Raw genomic sequence first — 16,370 nt, 5'->3', positions numbered from 1 at the left:
ACCAAAGCTCTCCTCCAGGACCTTCCGAGAGTTATCAAGATGGTGACCGACCTGAAAGATATTCCTGTGCTGGCTGATCCACCTGCACCTGTTCGCAGCGTCTTGGGAGGAGATGTTTATGGTCCATAGCCTGCCTCCAAGCACTCCCCGGTGTGGCCTCGTGTTACGGAGCTCCGGTCGTTCGTCAATGCTGCTTTTTCGGATCCCGGAAAGCTGAGGGCACCAGTGGCTCGCTATGATCCCTTCACCAGGGTTCACGGAGATACTGAACACGGTTTTCCTGCCGTCCCACGCCATAGTGTGCTGTTTGCTGAGACATTTGAGTCTACTTGACATTGCTGGAAAGGTTGTGTTTAAGTGATGTTTAGATCCAGCAGGGCTGGCAGTAATCGGGCCAGGGTGTATCTAATCAAATTTAACCCAACTAAGGGGGCAGTTACTTTTTCACATAGGGGTCTATTGGTTTTGGGTACTTTAAGAAATTAAATCACTATTTAAAAAATATTTTGTGTTTAGTCAGGTTTTCTATGTCTTATACAATAGAAAACACTAAATTCACTACACAAATATTCTGATTTGACATGTCTTCCAGAATCCAGTGTTCATAATTTAGTATTTCATTAGTTACAGTATAGTTGCTTGTAGCAAGGTGTTTAATATTGTGTCGATGTAAGCTTTGTTACAAATCAATATGAGGCACTGTTGTACCAAATATTATGTACAATGCTGAAGCCACCTAACAAATATGGGAAAGAAGTATAATACTTATCATTTTGTGTTTGTTGTGCAGTGACTACACCTGCACAGGTGATGCATAGATACAAGTATGTCCTGAAGACATACAAAAGTAGTCTCTCCCAGTCAGTCTCAGGCCTTGAAATGCCACAAAATGGACAAGACTACAATGGCTATTAACAAGCATAATTGCTGAGGTACAGTATGTGCACTGCATGTGAAAATGTTATAGGTGTATTTGTGATGACACCATGCCTGCTTTTAAAGTGTTATTCACTACTGCGTCATATCAGAATATCTTATAACTCTAGTTTTTAATTTTGGGGGATGAAGGACATGGAATGAATGCTGTTATGTAACAATTGTGTGCATGTGTGTTTTAGACTTCACTATAATGTAATACAATTTAGTAACTGTGATTACAGGTAGCTTCTGAAGGGGAAAACTTTGATGCCCCCCCTTACACGGAATGGACAACCCTGAAAGATTTTGCCTTGGAGCTAAAAAGACTTGTGGACTCCTGCCCTGAGCTCAAGGAAAAAATGAACAGACTCAAAAGAGGCAATAAACTTCTCCTTCTGAAGTTGCGATTTAGAAGAAAATGGTTCATGAAAATTTGTTGTTGTCGTTATTTTTTACCATAATTAATAATTTTATAACTGCATTTTGATTTTGATTGCCACCTTTGTTTCCTTAGTTAAGACTTAAGATATTTTCTTGTGTAATTTTTATATAGTTCAATTTAAATAGCATATTTATATTGTGTAATAATTTAATCATGTTCAATATTGTTTTCTAATTGTCTGTTCAAAATGTAGTTCCTGCCTGTTGTTAATGATATGTTGCATGGTTTTTGAAAGGTAACCAAACCAAACAACTAGTCTTTGGTCTCTTATTGTAACATCAGATGGGCATAGGCCCTGTAATGTTTGACAGTGTTTACTGTGATCACTTGTTTTTACTGGGCAATTATACAGTAAGCGATAAAGAATAGGGGAACAGTGGAAATGTCCTAATTCAACTCATCCCCTGTTGTTACCATGTACTTATAGAGTAAGTAGTCTGTCCTTACTGAGTAAAGGACTTTCCACACCAAGTCCGTTTTTTTCGTATGCGTTTTTTTAATCCGTCATCCGACAAATATCGTTACACACAGAAACCTTGCACACTGAGTCCGATGCGTTTTATTATTCTATTCGTTGCGAAAATTTGCAATACAAGGCAAAATGGAGTTGTCAAGCAGTGAGGATGATTTTGTGGTCCTCTCACTTCTTGAAAGAGAAAGAAAAAGAAAAAGGAAATATTGGGTCCATCCAATCCTGAGAAGATGTCAAGAGCAGGGAGAGTTTCACCTGTTGATAAAGGAGCTGCGGAATTCTCCCGATCGTTTCCAGGTCTATTTCAGGATGTCAGTGGTCCAGTTTGATACACTTCTAGCAATACTGGAACCACACATTAAAAAGAAGACCACCAATTTCCGCGATCCAATTGATCCCGAACAGCGGCTGGCAGTATATCTAATGTAGGGACACACACCTGATCACAGATGATCAGCCTTTTGACTAGATCTGCAGATATTCAGGGCACAGCCTCAAAACTCTGCAACATACAGACAAGATGAGTCAATAAACTGTGATCAATCTGTGTAACTTTTCTGCTAGAGCTGATTGCACCCTTGCTTTAAATTGTTCCATCAATTTATTAACCGAGTTGCAAACACACACGTCTGTTCGTTCATCAATTCATTTGCTATTTGTATGATTGTAGATATCTCAGCACTGGGGACTCATTTACCACCATCGCCAGCAGTTTCAGGTTGGGCATCAGCACCGTGGGGAAGATTGTGGGGGAGACCTGTGACCAAATCTGGCTGCAACTCAAGGACAAACACATGCCAGCTCCAACAGAGGAGATCTGGAAGAACACGGCAAGGAGGTTCAATGAGAGATGGAACTTCCCTAATTGCCTTGGAGCTCTGGATGGGAAGCATGTCAGAATAGAGGCCCCTGCAAACACAGGTTCCCTTTTTATAAATTATAAAGGCACCTTTTCCACTGTCCTCCTCGCCTTAGGGGATGCGGGTAACCACTTCCTTGCCATAGATGTGGGGAGCTATGGTGGGAATAGCAACAGAGGTATATTTGCAGATTCTGCGCTGGGACGGGCCCTCCAGTGTGGAACACTGAATGTTCCACCCCCATTGGAGCTCCCATCTGCACCTGAATTGGGGAAGGTCAATCATGTAATTGTGCTTTTGCTTTTCCCATGAAGCCATACCTCCTCCGACCCTACCCTGGAAAGCATCTTGAAGAGGACAAGCGCATCTTCAACCTCCGCCTGTCAAGAGCGCGTTGCATATCAGAAAATGCATTCGGCATTCTGACCCAGCAATTCAGGGTCTATAAAAGACCGATGGGGGTGAACCCTGACCTGGCAGACAGCATCGTCAAAGCAACCTGCCTATTATGCAACTACCTGTGCAATGAAGTGGAGGGATCAGCCAGCCAGGATGACAGCTTTGATGTTGTCAACGCCAGGGCGTGTCTACAGGAGATCCAGACGCCAAGGGGCAACCGGGCATCTGCAGAGGCTCTGCGCATTCGAGACACATTTAAACTGTATTTTGTCTCACCTGCTGGCCAACTACCATGGCAGTACGACCCTGTGCACCACGGACTCATAGGTTAAAGATACAGCAATGCAACCGTAGAAGATAGAAGATGTCAGATATTTTAAATTTGTTTGAATGTTGTTCATAGGTTCAATACTGTATAGTTAAATACATTGGCTGTTATTATTGTATTTTCTAAATACCACACTGAACCGGATATTGTTATATACTCATAGTTTACACATTATTATTACTATTGTTATATTTTGTAAATACCACACTGAACCGGATATTGTTATACAAATATATATATATATATATATGCATACCTCATTACTGTGTAATTAAGGATATACTATGTATATTATTACATTAGTATATTTTTTTCATCCTTGGATGACAATACAAGCCTTCCATAGCTGTGCACTTGAGAGAAGTAAGTTTGCCCGTTATGAGCTGCTGCAGTGCTGGACCAATATGGCTGTTAGGAGCTAATTTACAAAGGTATAGACCCATTTCTCAGCTTGTTCTTATTCAAGTTCATACAATGAAGCAGAAGACATAAACATAATAAGTTCCTGGAGGATGGATAAAGCTTGCCTGCCTGCCAAACACACATGCACCAAATTGTCAAAATTGCCATAAGCAAAGGGCAAAAACATTTGATTTTATTGCACATATACATATGTATTGATTCACACGAGGAAGTTACACCATAAGTTCCGTGACATTATGCGGTAAATGCTGGGAAGTTACGCTCTGAATCCCCAATTGTTACTCCCTTGTTCCTCGTCTTGTTTTCTTCTGCTGTACCTACATTTAATTACCAGTAAGAACCGGTAAGTATTTTATATGTATGGATTCATACAAGGAAGTTACACTGTAAGTTCTGGAAAATTACATGGTAAGTGACAGGAAGTTACGCCGTGAAACGCAGGCTGTTTTATAAAGTGTTACCAACATGTCTTACATCTTTCAGCGTAGGTCCTGCCCATGAGATTCAGCTCAACAGCAAGCAAAACTTTCGGATTTGAAAACAAAACTTTTGGATTTGAAGTTCTGATTCACATTTTAATCACAAATGTATTTTACTTGCAATAAAACATTTTTTTGATTGAAAGCAAAACTGTCGACACTGCAAACATATTTTTTAGTTGCAAACCTCCTCTGCTTGATTGCATAATAAAGACACAAAAGTTCCTTCATATTACATAGTTTTCTACTTCTCTGGGTGTACTTGCCACTATCACCACAAGAGGTGCTGATATCTAAAAAAGTGAGATGAGGTCGTGACGAGGAATAGATGAGCTATAGTCAGAAACTTAATAACATTTTTAACTTGCTGCATTGAATTTGATGTATTCACCATATACAAATGGTGTTTTATTTGCGCAGATGAAACACATGATGCTAGTGGGTTTCGGTCTAATTAGACTTCATTTTCTTCCCATGTGCCCCCTTTGTCAAAAACACTGAATAAATTAGAAGCAACACTCTTTCAAGTGGAGAGCATGTTTGATCCCATCAGGAACATGACAAAACCACGCCTGAACAAGGTAAAACAAAGGAACGCACTCCTCTCTTCATTCTTTATGCATTTTGAAGTAGCAATATAAATGAGGTCTAGTCAGGAGGTTCATGTTTTATGCTTTGCTCAACAGCATGGCCCTAAAGTATCTAAGAAGAAGTTCTGACTTTCTTATTATGTATGAAAATTGGGGCTATTGGATGAGTTGGTGTTTGTAGTGTCATTGTCTGCTGAGATTCATACTCCTATTTTTATGATTTTTTTTTTTTCCCTTTTCTTTCAGGCTTTTAACTCACATAAGCAGTTTTCACCTTGAATAGACCAGACCTTGAAATGCCCTACAGCATTCTGTGTCTTCAAACACATTCTGCCTTTTAAGAAAGTTAAGAGTTGTTTATCACCACCAACAATTTCATGGCGTCTTTGTGAAGTTGTTCGAGTCAGGACTGTGCTATAGTGGCTGTATCACTTACATGTACATGCTTGTACGTGTGTTCTTATGTTGAGTGTGTGTGTGTGTGTGTGTATGTGTGTGTGTGTTTAATAGGCAAGACGAAGCATTTGTATAGCAACACTGAACAACAAAGCAGTTCAAGTGTGTTATATAAAACATTTAATTTCTGATAATTCTCTTTATATATCTTTTTACAATGACTTTATAAGATAAAAATAAGCTCAAATGGAACAAAAGCTGAAAAGAATAATAAAAAAAATTACAGTGCAGTGCAAGATAGGGATGTCCCCATCAAGTTTTTTCTACCCTGATTCTGATCCAAGTCCTTTAATGACAAGTATCTGCTGATACTGAGTCTGATCTGATACTTATATTTATCTAAAAGACACAGCTGCTCAGCGCCTACTCAAACTACAACCTGAAAATGTGAAAATATAAAACTTAATTCATTCTGAAAGACTTTTGTGCCCAAAATGCTCAGTATACAAAGTAAAAATAATTATATTATATACATAGCAGCGGAAGATATGAAATGTCGATTAAATATGTGGTGTATTAAAATAACAGAGAGCGTTCCTTTAGTTTTCATGAGCTCCTTGATCCAAATACAAAGGCCCTGATTCAAATCAGCTTCAAATACAAAGTAGGTGCAGCTTTTGAGGATCCACTGTTGACTTACCAGAAAATAAACATTCTGATTACTTCGTCTCTATATGACATTACTTTCTCTGTATCTTCTTAAACGTAATACAATAGTTTGCTGAAAATGGAGCATAGCGTTGGTTCAGGCAGAGCACTGAAGTCACACTTATTTCAGCTGTTCTCAGTATGCCTCACAATCACTGACTCATCCACAGCTGTGTGGCTGCTACGCATGTAACTACAGTTCTACAGATGATACCCAGACCTCCAACCCCTCTGCATCTGAGGTGCCGGCCGTGCAGGAGCCTGGAGGCAGTGATCGATCCATTCAAAGGATTGGCAGGTCCTCTGGTAGCCATGGTGAGCTGTGATATGAGCAATTTGTATTCTTAATTTTATGTTTTTAACTATATTCATGTAGTTCAAAGAGAACTTTTTACTCAGGAACAAACTCGCTCTCTAATAATGGGAAAAACAATCACTTTGCTAAAGAGGGTGAGTTTCTGACACTCAAATCAAAACAACTCCCTCAGTAACAAGACACTAGAGTGTGTTAGTACTGCTAGATTTACAAAATGAGCGGCCAAAAAACAGGGAGCAAATCACCTGTTTCTGTAATGTATCACACCAAAGCACCTCTACAGCAATCACAACAAAAGAAGATTACCTGCAAACAGTCGCTCTTTCCATCAAAGCTAAGGAGGAACACACTTTAACGAGCAAAACCACTCATCAGGAGGGAATAAAATAACTGTAATTGAAAAGTTGTCCCTACCAATAACAGAAAAATACTGCAAGCGCAAACATTTAGCCCAGCGACAATAAGCTATAAAGGAGATCCGACAATAGGCTCCTCTTAAAAAAGTAATTTACTTCAAGCTAGCAAAGGGAGGCCACACTTACCTTGTTATCCTAGCTTCAGAGTTGGAAAAGACGCCTGTCATTAGCCTATCCATAATGTAATGGGTAAAAACACTGGTCTAACAACTCAAGAGTTACAGATTAGCCATGATTGTCTAATTGCAGCCCTTGGAGGATGAAACCGTAGCTCCAACCATGTGGTTACAGGGCTTCTAGCAAAAAGTCACTAGCTGTTGTCTTTCTTTGATTCAACCTGCATTCCTGGATTACCTGCTGCAAGAAAATACAAGGGACATCTTTCATGATGACATGGGCTTATATACGCTATGTCATCCCAGGTCACATGTGACTTTATTGATACTCGACCTGTGCGACCTGAAACAGATAACATCCAGTGTTAAGCACTGCCTCTGGCGGTCAGAAAGAATGAAATAGAACATACAATCACATTTATGAAAAGTGTATATCAAGACATTTTAACCTGACACTGTCACACTTCACTCAGCCAATCTCTTGCTAACAGTTTTCTGCTGGCCCAACCTCCTCCTTATGTGGTATTTCATATTGTAACTAAGATTTGATGTACAGGTGTTTATTAAGGGGATTAGCTCTCTAAGCAGAATCCTTGTTGCTGCTTGGATTCTTTGAGAGCTCCCTCAAACAGCAGAGCCTTTTCCACCAAATCTAACTGTATAACCATTTGCTGTAAATGGTCATTCCTTGATGTGTCTCTGAACATTCATTTTGTACATACATGAATATACATGAAAATATTAGCTGGGTTATAACTATGGTCATTATACCTCTTCTTCAAGGTATTGGCAAGCTAGAGCGAATTGTGGTATTATACAGTATTTTGACATACAATATAATAGTATACAATGCAACATATAGCTGTAGAGCATATTGTAGCTATGCTCGATGACTATACTTCCATCATTCAAACTCAACAAAACCAAATAGTTTAACATAACAGAATAGGCAAAACGCCAGCTCTGTTTTAAAGAAAAATAGAAGTTTAAAGGACGCCAATTTTCCAAATTTACACAGTGACCAAATTAAAATCTGCAATCCAAGCTAGACTTACCCAATCCTGTGACATGTCATAAAGAAAGTCAGTAAGTAAAGTATGTTTTATGGTGGTGCACTCAATCTAAAAGGGAATAAGGAGAAAAAAAGGTCACTAATTTACACTCAGGATGTCCAATGAAGTAGTTTAAAATGTGTGGTTTTGTGTGTCCAAAGTGGAGTCAGTATGCTGTCCTTTATATTCAGTGAGTTTCCTTCAGGTGTTTCCCAGTCTTACGGACTAACATTGGTCTGAAGTTGAATTGATTCGTCATACTTCCTCATCAATGTCAGTCCCTGAGCTGTCCTCCCTACAAGCCTGACACAGCTGGGATAGGTCATCTGCAAAAATAATACAGGCATGTAGTGTAATGCCACTACAGACACTGCGTATTTCATTTACCTCATAGAGTATACCTGAGTTGTTCAGCACGAACATTGCAATGTCCAGCCTCAAAGTGGCTACCTCCTCCTGGTGCACTGGGAACTGGGCATTTTTCCCCAGCAAGATTTGTTCTGCAAGCTAACAAGTTTGTGATAAGGATAGAAACACATATTGACCGCAGTTTGCCAACGTTATTTAACTTAACTTTACTTTATTTACTTTACTATTTGTAAACTTTATTCATGTAAGAGCCTTTTCAAATCATCAGGGACTTCACAAGGACAAGTAAATGTTGACCTAGTTACAGTAATCATCAAAAAATAACTGAATATGCTCTGTATTGCTCACTTGACAGGATAAAATTTGATTTCTAATGTATGACAATGTAACCTATTTTCAGAATATCATTACTGCTTTCCAGTTATTCTGAGTGCTAGGAAATACTTCAATAATGAAAACAAAATATATCTTTGTCTTGTGCCATTGAATTTGCCCACAAGACCATTTGATTGTGGATGGTAGGGAGAACACAGGCTTCTTTCAATGCCCAGCCTTGCACACAAGACATAGTTTGCCTTGAAATGTTTAATTGAACAACAATAATAAGTGAGCACTGGCACTGTTACTTATTGGGGATTCATAATGCATAATCACTATACCTTGCTAAATTTACAATGCACAATGTAGTACAAAGTGGAGTGGTGATACGCAACAAGCTGGTGCAGCTCTGTGGTAGTGGCCTCTAATTTACGGTCAAGTCCCACTGGAACCAAACAAATTCTACATCATTAACTCTGCCACTTCTCGCTCGTCATTGTGGGCTTGTTGACACTGGCTAAAAAGGACGCTGATTGTGTAGACATCTCACTGCTTTGTCTGACAATTTGCGCTACTTTGTGTTTGTGTGCCAAGCCATATTTCTTTTGTCCATGACCTTGTTATCTGTTTGGGCATCTTCCCATAGCTTCCTGGTCCATCACCAAGCCACTTTGTCAGTTTCACTGCATCACTTCTGGGAGAGTTTTGCACTCATTAGCATTAAGTTGAGAATATTTTCACACCGCTGGTCAGTCCTGCGTTACCTGGAATCCCACATTGCCTTGTGAAGTGTTTCCCTTGCATGAAAATTGGTTTGATTTCACATTTAGCACATAAAAGTTCAAGGCCTTGATTTCAATGTAATCCCCCCCGCCCCCCCCAATATTTGTAATTGACCAGGCAACTAACCATGCTTCATGTTAGTGAATGGTGAACACAATAGCTGCAGAGACATGAGAGCAGTGACACTGCAATGACTGGTGAGATTGTAAGTATTAAACATTGTTGTACCTTAAAATAACTACTAGGAACTTCATTTCGTGTTGATTTTGGCTCCCCCTGTGGACAAAAGCGGCAGTGTTTGAATGAATGAAGATTGCATTTCCCATGAGAAGAGAGTGAAAGACAACAAACACAGCTGTTTGCAGGATGCATAGCAATGAGATATTGAATCTATTTGTGGCTATGTAAGATTTATCTGTAGTATGATGATGGTGAAACAAAGGCAACTGTGTTTTAGTAACGTTCATACACCTAGGGTACATGTAAACCTATAACTAACAGAATTAGTTGCTCGGTAATAGTCATTATGTGAAGAAAGCTAAAGATATCAACATTCTCTAGTTATGTTATGTCTTCATAATAATAGGCCAACAGTAAGATATAGCTTGGTAGCAAGGCCAACATAAAATGTTACATCATAAGCCAGTTGTATTACAGTAACGTCCACCGTGACCACTTCCATGGAGTGTACACAGCCATTGCATTATGAACTAAGATGTAAAATAACAGCCGTAGGCACAGGGGTTCCTCTTTATTTTTCATTGATTCATTTAAACCTTACAAACTCAAACTAAATTAGTTAACAATTATCTGCCATTATTTCACAGACAATCTTCCAGTCTGCGTGCTGTAAATCGTTTCGGCTGATTTTGCAGGGAATTGGACTGGGGACAGGCATTTAGAATAACTACTGCATATTTCATAACCAGTTAAAGACTCCTTGTAGCTGCTGTAATTATTTCAAAATTCTTTCCAGTGAGAATTTTAGAATTTCTTGCAACCCATGCACTGCTAAAACATGCAAATTTATGTACAAACCCTGCATGTGCTGAAGAGAAGCAAGCAGCAGCTGCTCCACTGGAGTTCAGTTCAATGATGATGGCAGACAACAGCAGCTTTATGTTTATGTTTAATTATGTTTAAAATCAGATGAAATAAGTGGAGTTTACCTCACTGACATCCCGATAGTTGCAGCAGGACTAAATGTACAACCTGCCTCCAGATTTCAATAAAAACCCCCAGTTTTGGAGAAACTTTCCACAAGAAGTTTTAAGATCAATTCCTGGCTGATATGTACTTTTGGAAAACTAAACTCACCTCAGTTTGGATGTTATTGATTATAGAAGAGGCGGGCAGGACGGTAGTGAAAATGGTACTCTGTATTTTGGACATTTTGAAAAATTAATGCCGTAAAAGAGAACAAACTTTTGGCCTGCATGATTTAGAACCTTGACAGTAGGAAGCAGCCATAGGAAGAGACACATTGTGTTTTAGATGCCTAACAAGACTGGAACAAATACTGAAAATATATGTTACCGATGTACCAGAGACTAATACTATTTACTGTCAGTGCAGGTCATAAAGCCTGCCTTATTAAAACATGATAAACAATGACCATTTCAGCATCAGTGCAATAACTGCTTATTACAATAAAAAGATGTATCACAGGTAACATCAAAATTCTAATCTTTTTTGTTAACAGCATCTTTTAATGACCTTGAGTATTTGTAAGAATTGTCATAAAAAGAGCTTGACAAGCTGTATCTCCACAATGATGGCCCAGTCTTTATCATCAGCCCAATTAGATAAGCTATTATGCAAAGCTGGTCCTGTGTAACGATAAACAGGGCCAGTTGTGATTCCCACTGTTTCTCCAGCTTACTAATTGAGTCTGTCTGATGAGCCTGATTAAACTTCCTGTCTGTCAGCTGAGGTAGCCTGCTGTTCTCTCCTCCTGTTTATTGTGTGTGCACTTTGTGTTTTTCTGTAATATCTACATTAAAGTCCCCCTCCACTCAATCTGATGTTGTTCTCTTCTCTGTGCAGAATGATGTATGTGCAGAGTTTGTTTTCACATTCATCTACTGAATTAAGTAAGTTTCTCTGTGCTCACCTAAGGTGTGTACCTATGAGTATGATTTGTGACATCACAACTACTTTGAAAGCAATCATGGTCCAGTATGCAACTTACACAAGTGTGATGTGGAAACTTGAAGCCTCCAGTGCACAAACTCTTAGAATGGACTTTTCAGTGAAGTAGGAGATATCTTGTGCCCAGCAGAACAACCTTTGAATATAAAAATACTTGCATAGTCTGGGTTTAAATTTCTTCTCCCATAAAGTCCTTCAGAGCATATTTTAAAAAGGGCTCTAATTTGAGTTTTATAATCACATTTCTTAACAGTATGCCTTTGTTTTTCTTTGATATTTATGTTTGTATATTATTTAGGTTGAGGTAATCGATAAGCACATATTAGCTTTTTTCCTCTCCCTGCACACTGATTTGTTTCTAAATGTGTGTATTTATTTGATTTTTAACCTGTGCAAATAAACTCAGTCTGTTATAAAATATCCAAAATACCCTACCTCAAGTACTGAATCAGCCAATGGCAGGCCTCCAGAGGATTTACAGTGCTGCTTGAAAGTTTGTGAACCCTTTAGAATTTGTTCTATTTCTGCATAAATATGACCTAAAATGCAATCAGATTTCCATTTACGTCCTAAAACTAGATAAAGAGACATCAGATAAACAAATGAGACAAAAACCTTACATTTGTTCATTTATTTATTTAGAAAAATGATCCAATGTTACATATTTGTGTGTGTCAAAAGTATGTGAACCTCTAGGATTATCAGTTTAGTTGAAGGAGAAACTAGAGTCAGGTATTTCAATCAATGGGATGACAGTCAAGTGTGAGTCTGGGAGGCTCTGCCTTATTTAAAGAAGAGAAATCTGAGTCTTCACTATCAAAGTCTGAGCTTCACAACACAGGTTTGTGGAAGTGTGTCATGGCTCAAACAAAGGAGATTTCTGAGGATCTTAGAAGAAGAGTTGTTGATGCTCACCAGGCTGGAAAGGATTACAAAACCATTTCTAAAGAGTTTGGACTCCACCAGTCGACTGTCAGGCAGATCATGTACAAATTGAAGACATCCAACACCATTGTTACCCTCTGCAGGATTGGTTGAACAACAAAAATCACACCAAGAGCAGGCGTGTAATAGTCTGGGAGGCCACAATGGACCTGACAATGGAACTGACGGGTAACGTCAAGGAAACTAAGGGAACTATGGGAACGGATTATTGCACAAGTGCGGTGGTGTACATTAAGAAGAGAAGGGGACTGAGCACTGACCCTTAATGTAGCAGAATGGAAATGTATTCCAGTCGTCGATCTCGAGCCAATCATTGTCTGTGGTCATCCTATAAAGGCAGATAGTTGTTTTCGGGGTGCTCCCCTGACGCTGAACGCACGCCCTGCCTCCGTTCACCGGACTTCCGCAACTGCTGCAGGTATGAGAGTAGTTTCCATGCTGGTCCTCAAAGCTTGCTCCCATGCTGTTGCTTATGTTAGTTTATGGTTTTGTAGATCCCGCCGTGGTGACTCACCTCCCTCAGAAGTGATCCCTTCATTGGACTGCTATCGGTAGGTTCACTTCTCTCTCGCACCGCAAATTTTATTATGTTGCGTGTAGTGAACGGGTGTTTTGCTTCTAGGTCCCCGTATGTAGTAGCAGCATAAGCTCCATAGACGCTCTCTCTCTCTCTCTCTCTCTCTCTCTCTTCCTGAACTTACAGACACTGCCTGATTGGTATGTAGCCTATTATGGTGTCAGGTTCATCTTCTTTTTGGCAGCTGTCATTCTCGTTTTAATTTGATTTTTCATTGTATATTACAGGACTGTGGGCTCTGGCCAGCCGTATAGCAGCTCACCCGGGAGCTGCTGCGGCCATTGTTGCCCACTGCAAGAACGCTGCTGCTTTGCCTATAATTAGCGTTAACAATCATTGTCTTTGTTTCGATTCGTTTGGTCGGGTCTGCTGCTGCTGCATTGAGGGCGGGCAGTACCGCGACTGGTACTCTTTTTAGCTGAGTCGTTTTAATGGTGTGGGTGTGAGTGTGCGTAGTGAGCGAGGGGTTTTCTTTTTTGTTGTCATCATTTGTCCCAACTTTATGGTTTATGTAATGGTTTCATATTATTAATCTTGTTTTTCTAGTTTATTTTTTTTATTTGTTTATCTTTTTCTAGTTAGTGGTACAAGTACAGGGATTTTATTTTTATGCCCTGTAATGAATATTGTTTGGTATTGTTTATTTAGTTTAGTTTTGTTAGTTTATTTTTTTCTTTTTTTCTGGTTTTGTTTGTTGGTTGAAGACTTTATTGATTTTGTATCCCTTTTTATTTTTCAGGAGCTGAGCGCCCACGGTGGTGGGGTTGGTGACTGTAGGTGATGGTTCCTCCTTTTTCCTGTGTGCTGTGTTTAACTGAGCATCCCTGGGTCTGACCCTTCAAGAGTGTGTGTGTGTGTGTGTGTGTGTGAATGAATATGTGTACATGTGCGATTTGGGGTGACTCTCTTCTGGACACCTCTCCTACCTCCCCTCCACTGGTAAGCCTCGGCCCTGAATAATTCCTCTGCCCCTCTTTTTAATACCTGTGTGATCGGTATGTTTAATAATTGTTTTTTTTACTAAATTTTGCTATTGTTAAAAATAAAGAATTGATGGTTGCAACCACGTCTCTTGCTTCTTGGTGTAACGAACCTGATTGCCTTTTGAGTTAATGGTACTGGTCTGAGGTAACATTTGTCCCTGGGTAAAACCCCCAGGGTGGCGTGGTTGGATTCTTTTGATAACACTGGTTAGTGCCCTTCAATTCCTTTTCCTCTTGCCACATTGAGAAACCCCTGTGGAAAAACTGTACAGTTTGGACACTTCTCCTCTCGAAGATACTCAAAAATATCTCCCTGAGAGGTAGGACATGAACCGGCATAGGGCAGATCCTGAGATACCCAAGTCAGTGAGTGTGGAGAGGAGGATTTGGTGGTTAACTGTGTCACAGTGAGCTGACAGATCTAGCAGTAATAGAGCTGAGGACTGACCAGTAGCTCCAGCTGAAGGTAGTGATTCCATAACTGACAGGAGTACAGTCTCAGTAGAGTGCCCCTGCTTAAAGCCAGACTGATTCGGGTCATACAAGTTGTTCTCAGAAAGGAATTCAGAGACTTGGTCAAAGACTGAGCACTCAAGTTTTATTGGTAGGAAGGGCAGGAGTGAAACTTGAAGCCTCCAGTGCACATACACTGAGAATGGACTTTACAGTGAAGTAGGAGACATCATGTATGTTCAGCAGTAAAACTTCTGAAATTAAATATATTGGCATATTTATAGATTCTGGATTTTTTTTTTTCATGAGGGAGAATGAGTAGATGTAATTTTAAGTTTTTTTTTGTGGAAAAACCATATCAGACACAAATTATTTTTCAAAGTAGAGTATTTTATATACATCTTAAAACATGTCTGGAGGGAATCTTTGAGATATTTCATATACAATATCAGATATGCTATTTGTGATATTATACATAAAAATCTTAAATGAGTTAAGGAAAAACATATTAACCATTTTACTAAAGTACTAAGTACTAAACCTCTGTTGAGGCCCTACACAGTGTTTGTATGTTTTGTATGTTTCACTTTTAACCCAGATAAATCACCATGGTAACCTGTGCTGGACAGTTTACTTGCTCTGGAGCAGGTTAACTTCTAGGACCACTGAACAATCAGATCTTTGGAAAAACAGTCATCATTTACTATTTTATTGTTCCAGGCTTTCTATTTCCACTCTGATTTGAAAACAGAGCTTCTAACAAAGAGGGATAGTTTACAGCACTGAACACATAATACTTGTGTCTTCACTTTAATGAAGTTTATAGACTTATAAACAAAGTTCGGGAACCAAAGACCACGCCTTGTACGCAACTCATTTCCGCACCACAGGGTATTTAAACACACCATATCCGCTCCTCTTCCCTTCGTCTCAGCTTGCAAGTACCCTGTGACACACCAGCATAAACTTAAAAACTTCCTACTCACATCATGGACCTCGAACTGCTCCTCAACGCCTCGGACGAGGACTTGTTCGAAGTCCCGGAGTCCCCCGGCGTCCGATCTTTCCGGCAGCCTCGCCTGCGCTCCTCGGTTTCCCTCATCCCGGCCTCTCGGCCCTCATCATCCGTCGACGACGGTATCGTCGAGCCCTTGATCCCCAGCGGCTCCAGGGGAAGGTCCCGTACTCGGCGTCCGAAGGAAGCTACTCATTCCCGACGCTCACTCCAGCCTCGCTCGAGATCCCGGAGCCCGCCCAAGAGGAGCAGCCACCGCGCACAGCGCTCTCCTCGCCACCAGCGTACCGACCGCTCCTCGGCCCCAAACATGTCCGAGTGGACCGTCGCTCGCTTAAAGCATTTCCTCAGCCAAAATAACATTCCCTTCCACCGCACCGACAATAAGGCAAGACTGTTTCAATTATACACGAATTCCCTGCAGGACACCACTCTCTCCCGTCCATCTTCCCACGGTCTTCCGGGTTCCCGGCGTCGCGCGCGCGACGACGTCCGTGACGTCACGGCTCGTCGCTCCGCCAGACGCACACCCTACTCCTCAGCAACCTCAGCCTCTCCAGTACAGTCCGTCTCTAACCCTATGCAGGCCCTCTCTGCTCCACAGCCATTTCCTCCTCCTACTTTCTCTTCAGCCGCACTTCCATCCCACGCATATACATCCCACCACCCCAGCATCCCTTCCTACTCTCTGGCACCTATCTCTGCTGCCCCTTCCCTCCCGGCCATCTCAGCCGCTCCTCCACCCGCACCAACCTCGGCAGCCGGTCAGACAGCACAAACAACAGCGGGCCCCAACAGCTCCACGAGTTATACCCAACCTTTCCCCCCCCTTTCTTCTTTCCATCCTCCCTGCCTCCTCCC

The 16,370-nt window shown here is 40.6% G+C and overlaps 1 protein-coding gene and 2 long non-coding RNA genes across 3 annotated transcripts; 2 read left to right on the top strand and 1 right to left on the bottom strand.

Annotated features, from left to right (window-relative positions):
- The first annotated feature begins 1,961 nt into the window (after positions 1 to 1,961).
- Positions 1,962 to 3,645, top strand: LOC121900727. Its single transcript, XM_042417248.1, has 2 exons — positions 1,962 to 2,257; positions 2,503 to 3,645. The coding sequence occupies exons 1-2, from the start codon at positions 1,962 to 1,964 to the stop codon at positions 3,002 to 3,004; spliced, it is 798 nt and encodes a 265-aa protein (XP_042273182.1). The 3' UTR covers positions 3,005 to 3,645.
- Positions 3,646 to 6,268: 2,623 nt separating this feature from the next.
- LOC121900850 lies at positions 6,269 to 9,394 on the bottom strand. The gene is made up of 3 exons (XR_006097108.1): positions 8,317 to 9,394; positions 6,874 to 8,241; positions 6,269 to 6,335 (listed from the first exon to the last, which is right to left on the bottom strand). It is a non-coding gene; the product is annotated as an uncharacterized LOC121900850 (long non-coding RNA).
- A 3,167-nt stretch (positions 9,395 to 12,561) lies between these two features.
- On the top strand, positions 12,562 to 14,603 carry LOC121900851. Its single transcript, XR_006097109.1, has 3 exons — positions 12,562 to 12,899; positions 12,976 to 13,032; positions 13,798 to 14,603. It is a non-coding gene; the product is annotated as an uncharacterized LOC121900851 (long non-coding RNA).
- The last annotated feature ends 1,767 nt before the right edge of the window (positions 14,604 to 16,370 follow it).

This window comes from Thunnus maccoyii, chromosome 7 (assembly GCF_910596095.1).
Source record: "Thunnus maccoyii chromosome 7, fThuMac1.1, whole genome shotgun sequence".
Classification (NCBI taxonomy): domain Eukaryota; kingdom Metazoa; phylum Chordata; class Actinopteri; order Scombriformes; family Scombridae; genus Thunnus; species Thunnus maccoyii.
The sequence above is the reverse complement of the archived record's forward strand: the minus strand, read 5'-3'. Positions and strand labels throughout refer to the sequence as shown.

What these genes read in the sequence shown, in the direction of transcription:
- LOC121900727 (XM_042417248.1), top strand. Translation starts at nt 1,962, where the DNA reads ATGGAGTTGTCAAGCAGTGAGGATGATTTTGTGGTCCTCTCACTTCTT. An exon ending in CGGCTGGCAGTATATCTAAT is followed by an intron (nt 2,258 to 2,502) that starts GTAGGGACACAC and finishes GTATGATTGTAG; the next exon opens with ATATCTCAGCACTGGGGACT.